This window comes from Perissodus microlepis, chromosome 12 (genome assembly GCF_051167445.1).
Source record: "Perissodus microlepis isolate ML-2025 ecotype Zambia chromosome 12, ASM5116744v1, whole genome shotgun sequence".
Classification (NCBI taxonomy): Eukaryota; Metazoa; Chordata; class Actinopteri; order Cichliformes; family Cichlidae; genus Perissodus; species Perissodus microlepis.
The window spans coordinates 17,190,449-17,201,054 of record NC_140472.1 but is presented as its reverse complement, the minus strand read 5'-3'; the positions used below and the strand labels follow the sequence as shown (position 1 = coordinate 17,201,054).

Here is a 10,606-nt window from a genome sequence, read left to right as displayed (position 1 = left end):
GATTGTGCCTGCAACATATCGACCATTTTCTGAGAAGTTATCTGAGGTAAACCGGGCGCTGAGGAGTTGGTCGGTCAGCACCACGGACAGAGGCGAGATTTCGTTAAAATGCGTTGTGCGGCTTCAGGATCCACTCTGCATAACCAAGGTGAGCTCCCACACAGCTCCACTTTTATGAAAATGCTTAACTCTGAGAACAGACGGAGGGGAGCTGAGTTGCAAGAATCTCTGCTGTTCACAGAATTTAGATGTCGGGGTATTTTTGCAACTTGTCTTTCGAAAGAAGTGGAAAACTTTCCCTTAAACATATCTTTTCGGCTCAAATGGGCAGGCGTCAACTCCCACAAGTCCTACAGTCTGTGTCTTGTAACTATCCCCCAAGACTGAGCAAGTAGCTCGCATACACACGAACATACTGGGCTGCCCTACAGTGAATGTGCGCAAACCTTTCTCATCTGTTTAGCATTCATGCGCTGCAGTGCTGCGCGTCAGTCACCTAACTAGATTGTTCCATCAGACGGAATTACCCGCATCACTCAATGAAATACAATTATTGATTACACCGGCCCTCCCTCCCCACAACCACCACCTCTGTTTTTCGCTCTCTCCTTTCCGTGAAGTGCTGCAGCGAGAGAGGACCGCATCGAAAAAGAAAGAGAGAGGGAGAGAGAGAAGAAAAAAAAAAGAAAAACAGTCGTGCGCCGGCAGTTTCCTCTGATCCTATTCTACAGTAAAAAGCCCACAAGATTTTTTTTCCTTCTTCTTTTTTCTTTTTCCCGAGAGCAAAAGCAGAGTCCGGTGCAATGGCTCACAATCAGCTCGGTCCAATTTTCTCGCCATAAATGACGGTAAGTAATGACTTTTTTTCCCACCCTGAAAACATGCTGAGTGTAAGACTTCCGAGTTAGGCAATTCTCTTTTCGCCTTTTGTATCTAATATGGGGACACACAAACACACACACACATACACACACATACACGTGCGACTATCAATTTATTAGCACATTTTCAGTGATATTTCTGACTAAAATGAAAGCTGCGACTCAGGGACAGGTTATTTTGTATTCACGAGTTCATGATTGAATGGTTAAAAGTTGGGATTATTTCCCTGACTTCACATTTGCCTTATATAAGAGTAAAGGCAAATTATCCTGAAGTAGGCTGCGAGCATAATTAACTAATGGGATGTAGTGGGGATTCATCCCCGGTTTCAGTGTGTCTTAGATTGTGAGATTTAGTCAAATCTATGTCAGATATACTCGAATAAAGTCTGTTTAGTTTTCCTTTCGGCTCATGAGCTCGTGTGCCCATCTTTGTGGCATCATAAAATAGTTGTCCTTGGCATGAGCCGAGCTTTTTTGGGGTTTGTTGACTGTGGACTGTTCACGCTGTACTGCAATCCAGCCACCTGCCCTGGGGCAGTTAAAGCACTCTGCACTGCCGCCAAAAAGAAGAGAGGACGCGGGAGTAGGCAACTGACTCATCCATGAATTGTACCTCAAGAGGCAGCGAGCGATTGACAGGCGCACAGCCGGTGAACTGGAAATCTGTGGCAGAGTGCTTTGTTTGCAGTCCTAACGCCGCTTGTAGTAGTCCTGCTGGGTTAACACTGAAGGGCTCCATCAGTGAAAACACGCTGGATGGAAGTGATTGCAAGCTGCAAAATTCAGTCGTTTGGCCCACTTGTCATTGTTTCTAAAAATCGATATATACCTGATAAACAAAAGTCTCTTTGGGATTCATAACATCCTCTTCCCTGTGTCTCCACCACAAGCACCCATTGATTCCTAATTTTGTTCCTATTCTGAAGTTCAACAGCAATAAAAAGATGTTTTGAGGTGGCGATAGTTTCTGTTGCACTGTTTTGCTGTATGCTGCAAAGAAGAAAGGACTCCAAAGTGTGTCTGATGATGCATGTCACAGTGTAGAAGAGAGAAGAAGGTCTGTCAGAACATTTTGTTGACTAACGTGAAAGTAGATATCCACCACACTCATCATTATTTTAGTTTAAACCAGCAGTTTTGCTCTGAAGAATCCTCTTTTTCACTCTCATGTTAGCCTAAATGTGCGTGTGATTGTGGCTTGATTTATTTTTTTGTAAGCACACTTATGCACCATGCAAAGGTAAAACGTCACCAGTAACTGTGTAACATATTGCATCCCTTACCTAATCTGAATTGTTGCATCATTACGACCCAGCAGACAGGGTTTGGACTAGACAGGAGTGGCATGTGATATTTCATATATCCGCTGTTTCAAAGAAGATCAAACACGTATCAAGTTGAAAGAGAAAAGCAAACGAGACGACACACTTTGCTGTGTGTAGATCATTCAGGGGATTCTTTCTGTCTTTAGGTTTTAGGTTTTCGATGCTTGTACACTCCTGAATGCATTTCTGGAGACATTAATTGTTTCAGTCTAAGTAAGAAGAATCAAAAGAATATAAATTATGTAAGAATATAAACAAGGAATGACACTTTTTTATAATCTCCAGGCTTGAGATAACAGTGACTGAAGTCATTCTAAATAATAACAATGGCAGCTCTTTATTTTTGAGAAGGAAATAATCAGCCTGCTGCAGACCCATTTTTGTGTATTTGTATTGATATTTTTTTTTATTCATCATCTGTGATCTGTGGTGGATCTTTGAGTGCTTCTAAGCTGCTGTTTTTTTACACTCCACGAGGAACAATTTCTCCTATACAGTACAGCCATTGTCCTCTCTCTTCCCCTTCGCTTGCTCAGTAATGGAATCAGTGTTTGATGAAATCTCCTAAGACGTCACGGGCCGGTTGGGTTTCTGCCTTCCAGATGAGGTCATGGACTCTCCGTTTTTATGGGATTACATGATGTGGCTCTGCCCACTTTAGCGATTGGACCTGCTTTTCTCTTTCCTCCTTTTGGTAATAGAGCAAACCACCGGTCACACCATCACAGTGCTTACGCACGTCTTTGAAAGGGCAGGTCGCTTTCTCTGTCAAGTCATACTTGAGAGATGGGAGGTCTTTATGATTGTGCTTCAACAGTACAAAAACCCACTAAATCTTCAAAATATTTTACAAAATGTGGGAAAAAAGTTCTTCTGAGTTAAGGGGCCCAAATACGTCCACTTCATGTGAACAAAATACACAGGTCAAAAAGGTGAAGTGCCAGTATTGTGCCCTCATAGCTGTGCCACTTTTTTCCCTCTTTTGCTTTTTATTTTCTAAACATTTTTGGAATATATTTCTGCCTTGTGCACTCTATAAAACCGATTCTTATAAAATCAGATTTAAGAATGAGAAGGAGACCACAGCCCTCGTTGTTTTGCGTCATTCTACTTACTCATTGTACTGTGAAAGAGGCAAAGTCTGTACTAAATAAGCACACATATCCAAAAAGGTCACTATTGATTTTATTTCAAGTACATTAAGTGTTTGCCTCCACAAGATGTTGTGGGTCAGGGAACCTGAAATCCAGGGACAGAAATTGATCCTTTTATTTTGTACTAACAACCTGCTTGCGCCTGCTCAGTCTGTTTGTCGGCCGCTGGACTCGCGGTTGATTAGTTCCAGCACTCACATCAATCCTTTTGACAAAGTGCAATGTGAGTAGGAAGCCCTCACTGTGCTGATAATTGGTTCATTGGTTCATGTTTTAGGTTGTTTTCACTGAGGCTGTTTATTACTATTGTCATCATTACTGTGTAATCTCGTGTAATTAATATCTTTTTGTTTTCTGTCAAAATTCACATTGCTTGGGTTAATCACTGTGCCACTTATGACAAATGTTTCACGGTAAGCAACAGCAGTGTGTTTAAATGCATTAAGCTTATCAAACACACAAACTCTGGATAATAACACTAATCCCCCCCTCCTTCTGAGATTAGCTGTCCTCAGTTGGACGCATGGATAAATCTCTTGAAACACTAATCTCTCCGTTTGTCTTTATGTCCATGGCAGATGAAATTCAAAGGCCAAGTGATACTTGACCTAGCGATTTTTCTATTTTCTTTTACTATTTTAAAGAGGTCTAAGAAAAGCAGGGCCACCATCCATCATGCAGACAAGAGGTATCGCCAGAGCCAGGCCTAATTTCAGCCACCCTCTCATGGTCCAGAGCAGCAGAGTATATTAGCTCTTTTTATTTTAATAGCAGGGAACAGTTTCCCATGTGACACTGTATGGATACTGTTCCATTCATTTTCAGGACATTTCATTAACATTACAGTGGCTCCTTATAAGTATAAATATTCAGCTGCAGCTTTAAAACCACCTACCTTTGCACAGAACCTCTGGGGGTCCCATGTGCTGTCTGGCACTTGGCCGTTGCCATTGGGGAGTGCCATAGCCATCCAAAGTATCCAACCCCATGAATGTCTGGACAAAAGTTTTCCCAGCAGACCACTGCACTACAATAAAACGATCAAAAATATTCACTTCACCTGTCAGTGGTTTTGATGTTGTGGCTGTTGAGATGGCCAAGTGTTATGAGGAAATCAACATGCCTAAAATATAAACCTACATAAAATATCAGAGGAACTGCGAAAAATAAAGAAGATCGCGTAGAAATAAAATAAAACAGAAAACTTAGGTTAGGCAGAGTTGGTGGTTTTCCCAGCTAGAATGCGATTGCTCTTGCTGTCTCCGGTATCGGGGTCTCTTCAGCTGCGGTCAGGTGAGGTCAGTTGCCTCTGTGCTCGGGTGTCTTCTGAGCTTCATCACCACTGACAGCGTGTCTCACCATACACTCCATTGATTCTCTGACAGGCAGCCTCGTGCAGCGCCTGCGTGTGCCCGTTTTAGGTAAGAGCCTGTGTGATGGCTGACACGACTCAGTCCTGAAAGAAATAAATGGTTCTCTGACACCTGTGAACTTTGACTTGCTCCTTGCAAGGTGTTAGCCTTCTGAGGAATTCACAATTCATTTTTACTTTTTGATGTTTTCATGCATAAATGCTCAAGGAGAGCCGTTTGGGGAAACTAGGGAACTGATACCACAACCTCAGCCCTTTGTATGTTATTTTTTGACAAAGGAGACAGATTGATTATGCGCGTCCTTATCTGAGGAAGCACCAGTGTCAGTGGAGGCATTAAAAATTATCAGAAAAGGGAGCACGCTCGTAACCACAGAAGTTATCGTATGCGCCAAAAGGGATTAGTAGAGTCACCTTGAAACTGCGGTGTCATTTTGCCCAGTAAAATTGCATTATAGGAGCTGGAACCGGCCCTGTGATTTGTGTCCTCCTGACAAGGCTTCAGTGTTCATTAGAGGCTGTGGCGAGCCACTCGTAGTCACATGGAAACCCCACACACTGGACAGCTCTGACCATCCCCACCCTGCTCATAAATATGCACTCCATAGCATCTGCAAATGTTTTATAATAAAAAAAAAAGAGCAATTCAGGGTTTTGTAATTTAAGAGAAATTTAGAAATTCTTTGATTTGTTTAACCTGGCTGATGATGAGAGCGGAGCACTCACATGAAATCATGATACATCATTTTAGCGTTTAAGCTGGGGTCTCCCTCCCATCAGTAGTCTGCAGAGATGGGAAATGGCTTCCCCGCGCCCATGTGTGTTCACACTCACTTATGTGCACGACATGTTTAGGAGTGAGAGATCTTCTTTCTAGGTATGTGTGCCTTTTGCAGGTACATATATATTTGTGCAGCTTTTCAGGCACTTTATTTGAGAATAGTTCTTGTCTGTGATTGTTTCTACACTGTGTCTGTCTGTGCATCCACTCACGGTCATTCCTCCTATCCTCCCGTCTTTACTTGGATTAAAAATGACAGTGCCGTTCCAGTTGGATCGTCGCTCCCGTTTTAATGAACCGGGTCTTTATTGGGGACAAATTGATTTTTGGGCAGAGTGTTTGTTTATTAGCTCCTGCTTTACAGAGCTGATCACGAGTCAGCAGGTTCAGCATCTCTGTTTCAAATAATCATCTCTTCAAAAACTGAGGGCAACTCATGAAATATAGAACAAACAGCCCACCTTTGGAGAATGAATTTTTATTTTGAATGGAAATTTGGGGCAATGCAGAAAAGCCAACGATTAAAAGGTTAGTTAATGATAGTGGGTGGACATGATGAGCATCTCCTGTGTCTGATTTTATTTCTCTTTAAACTCTGATGCTTCTCGACTCTTCTTTTTTTAAAATCTGTCTGTTGCTTCCCCTTCCCCCCTGTCTTTCAGACTGGTCCATGATTGCCACAGCCATTGTGGTTTATCTCCTGTGGTGACTGCAGACTCAAGAGTTTCCTTCCCACATCCCAAGACCCACTGATCTCACCATTCCTCTAACTCGCCTTTACATTTGCCCCTTTTCCCCTCTCTTCCCTCTTTCTTCTACTTCTTGCCACCATCTGCACCCCTGCAAAGACCTACTTTTGGAGCCAAAATGGAGGACACTTACAATAATAGGACTTCCCTAGTTAAGGGGGCCAAGGACATTGTCAAGGAGGCCAAAAAGCACGCAACAAAGAAAGTCAACAAGGCGGTAGACCGTGCTACAGATGAGTACTCTTCTCACCGCAACTACACTCGATTCCAGGACGAGGTGGACGAAGATGAGGATTTCTACCAGAACCCGCCGAGGCAGGACGGTGAGAGCTACCCCGACAATGAGGAGGGCTCAAGTGATGCTACAGAGGGCCACGACGACGAGGACGAGATCTATGAGGGCGAGTACCAGGGCATCCCCTCATCCGCAGGAGACAAGAAGCAGGGCCAGGTGGCACTGGGGAAGCCGATGTCTGATGGCACAAAGGACCGTGGCGAGCTGGAACAGGAGAGGCAGGCTGATGAGGAGGAGCTGGCCCAGCAATATGAGCTGATCATCCAGGAGTGTGGCCACGGCAGGTTCCAGTGGCAGCTGTTCCTGGTGCTCGGGCTGGCACTCATGTCGGATGGGGTGGAGGTGTTTGTGGTGGGCTTTGTGCTGCCCAGTGCAGAGACAGACATGTGTGTGCCCAACTCCAGCTCGGGATGGCTAGGTAAGGCCCCTCTTTGTATTCGTTTTGGATATTAATGCACTCGCTTCATTATTAATTCAGCAATGCCTTTTCTCAGTGTGTATTTTATTCTGTTTAATTCGTTATTATAAGTCTGAAAGGCCTTTTTCTCACCTTTGAATAGAGTTTAAATAGCACCCTATGATGTACAGCTGCATCCTTTCCAGGATCATTATAAAATTAACAACTGTGCACATGTTTGAAATAAGTACACAGCATGCAAAAATAGCCTCAAAACAGCCTTGAAAAACAGGTCCAGATGTATGTGTTTGTGCTATACACAGTATGTCACTCTTATCCTATAGCAGTGTTTCACATAGATGAGGCGTTTCGGTCCAATGGTCTCCGTGTCAGGATTAAGAGGGTAGCTAATATTCCCTGTGTGCTCTGTGGGTTGAGGTGGAGTCTCAGCAGTACCAGTAGCTGCAGGTGCATAATCCATCACCACAGAGCTGTGTACAGGGGCTGACTCACTGTGTCAGTACCAGAGTGGAGAGGACATTCAATCAGGCACACAGCCCTTAGATACTAACTGCCACGGTGAGACGTGACAATACATCAACTTCACAGCAACACCTGACGGAAAACTGATACGCGCTTTGAAAATGGAGGTTGTGACGGAAAGTTTGACAAATACTATTGTACTGCTGCTTTATTTAAGAAAAATGTACTGTTGGTTGTACTTGCAGCAGAGTCATCTTATCAACAAAAACACTACTTTGTTAAAGCCTCACAAGATGTTGTGTACGCTGCACCTTCATTTTTCTGTCTCTTTCCTTGGTATCAGTGTAAACTCTTTGCTTCCTTTCTTGCCAAGCAAAGTCCTGCAGGCATTTTTGCTCTATGCTCTGCTTCTCCTTGTTCGTGACTCCATCCCTCACCCCTGTCCCTCCCCCTCACCCCCCATTCTCTGTGCTTTTCCTTTCTTCTCCCATCCTCCTCTTCCTCATCCTGCTGATTAGCCCGAGGCTCCTCCCTGTTGATTGGTGTGTGTGTGTGCATGCGTGTGTGTGTGTGAGTGTTTGAGCATAGCCTACATAATTACCATGACCTTGTTGGTATCCATTCGGAGTTTAACACACTAATTACACTTAATTAGAGGTAACAAAATGGTGTCAACTGATGTTTTACAGGTGCCACAGCATTTTTTTTACTTCCTTTAAGTGCAGAAATTCAAAAATGAACTTTAATCTGCAGATGAACGAGATAAGAAGTTCTGTTTTTTTAAGTTCACTGGGTAACGAGGATCTCATCTTACAGTGACAGCCTTAGATGGACTGACATTGTCGTTCAGAGCACTTTTACACCACAGCCCACATTCACTACTTTATTTTTCACACACTCACGCTCCAGTGGATGGACGTTTCTGGGGCATTTTTGGTTACCTTCTTTTGGCCAGTTACACTTTAATATGCAGACCAGGAGAGCAGGGATCTAATCAAGGACCTTCTAACTGGCCACAGTTGTCTTACCATGAAATAGCCTCTTTTTGGTGGTCTGCGGGTAAGGACTGAGGATCAGTTTAACCTGTGGTCCATACAGCTTGGTCTGTAGGTTCAGTTATCACACTTGGCAGATTTATCAGCATGTGAAGCTACTTAGGTTTCATTTAGATGAGGCTGGTTATGGTTGCATCTGCATTATACCCTCAAGGTCACTCTTCTGGAATGGTGGATGTGCACTCTCACTACACTCAGTCTTCCCAGTATGTGTTTCATCTCTGTCACAGTTAAAGTAAAGTACATATTGCTTCCAAAATAAGGTCAACAGTAGAAAAATGAACCTAATCACTGATCTACTATGAATGTAGTTGGTGATTTATGTTTTTCAATTAAATTAAATTCAAATTTATTTATACAGCTCCAAATCACAACAACAGTTGCCTCAAGGTGTTTTATACTGTAAGGTAGACCCTACAATAATACATACAGAGAAAATCCCAAGAATCATATGACCCCCTATGAGCAAGCACTTTGGCAACAGTGGGAAGGAAAAACTCCCTTTTAACAGGAAGAAACCTCCAGCAGAACCAGGCTCAGGGAGGGGTGGGGCCATCTGCCACGGCCGTTTGTGGTTTGAGAAAGAAGACAGGATAAAATACATGCTGTGGAAAAGAGCCAGAGATTAATAACAAGTATGATTCAATGCAGAGAGGTCTATTAACACAGAAATGTTACTGAAGAAAAAAACCCAAGTTTTAATTGGGTCATTACAATAAATGCACATTCTGCTATTTATGTGCTTTCTGATTTTTGTTTATATGCGGTTAAGTGTTTCAGAGGAGGCATTTGGACAATAGTAGAGTTAAAGTGGAGGCTGACATCCTCAGGATTAAGAAACTAAAAATTACCCAAAAATATATGAAAAATTAAGAAATTCTAAAGATTTGAAAAAACAGTTTGGTGTTTGGTTCGCTCTACCAGACTTCATCACAGTTTGAGTGCAGCTTCATTGACTCCATAGAAGGCAGAGGCAGGAGCATGCTGTAAAGACCGCTGAATATAATGGGATAATGCAGCATGAAAAAAACAGAAAATCCCAAATAGGATGGATGAGTAAGATGCTGATTCCATTACTGAGTTGAATTTGGTCCAGCCGGTTTCCCGATCTCACAGGAATCTTTTAATGTTACTTCAGTGTGAAAGATGAAGTGCTGGGCTATAGGAGGGGGTGAAATACTGTAAATACCTCAAACAAGAGTGGAGGATGTGGGAAGTGGGAAGCAGGAGGGAAGACACGCACGCTGAGATGCAATATGTGGGATAAACGGGGGAAGACGAGAGGAGGAGAGATGGCTTTGAAGCAGCGAGATGACCAAGTTACATGGGAGTAATAGGAAGAGTGCTGTGGGTGGACGGGTGCAGAGAGGTGGAGGATGGTAGTATTTAGTACACCAACAAAGTCAGGGAGAGGCTTAGCTATCATCTCAGACACATCAGACAAAGGGAACAGATCACCCTCTCATTACTTATTTGTTTTCTTAGACTGTCTCTCCCCAGCTACAACTCCCCTCATTTTTCTCTTTGACTCATCTCGTTTTCATCTAATAGCCACCTCTCCACCTCTGCTGTCTCTACTTCCCTCCTACTTTCTTGTCTTTTGCTGCCCTTTATCTCTCTCCCCCCCCCCCTTCACTTTCTTGTCTTTTGATCGCTTGTCCTTCCCTGGCCTTCTTTGAGTCCTGACTTCACTCTTTGTCTCCTCTAAAACTCCATCTCTACAGCGCTCCTCCCTTGTTGTCTCCTCTCATTTCCTATCGTTCCCTTTCTTTCTCCCTGTCGGTCTGAGCCAGCTGGCAGGCTGTGTGGGGCTGCGCGGTCCTGGGGCAGCTGAGCATGGCTAAACTGCAGTAAGATCGCAGCGTCATTGCAGAGATTACACTGCTCGAATAGCCCAGCTAGCTCCACGTTGTGTGGGAGAATGTGTGTGGTGGACTGAGGGAGGGGAGATGCTCGATGGGACTGAATATCTGTGCGTGGACCAAACCTGCTGTCACCATGTCCAACTGCTCGCCTTTATCAGGGTTTCACAACATCACTATTTTATGTGAATTATCACAATCTGTACTGTTAATGAAGGTTGGATCATTACTGATTGGGACTGAGTCATT

At 43.5% G+C, this 10,606-nt stretch overlaps 1 protein-coding gene across 1 annotated transcript in view; it reads left to right on the top strand.

Moving 5' to 3' along the window:
* Nucleotides 1-436: 436 nt before the first annotated feature.
* sv2ca (synaptic vesicle glycoprotein 2Ca) overlaps nucleotides 437-10,606 on the top strand; it is a 29,582-nt gene continuing 19,412 nt past the window's right edge. The window contains exons 1-2 of the mRNA XM_084947423.1: nucleotides 437-848; nucleotides 6,179-6,978. Of these exons, the coding sequence (XP_084803549.1) occupies nucleotides 6,384-6,978 (595 nt within the window). The 5' untranslated portion in view covers nucleotides 437-848; nucleotides 6,179-6,383. The remainder of the gene's footprint in view (nucleotides 849-6,178; nucleotides 6,979-10,606) is intronic.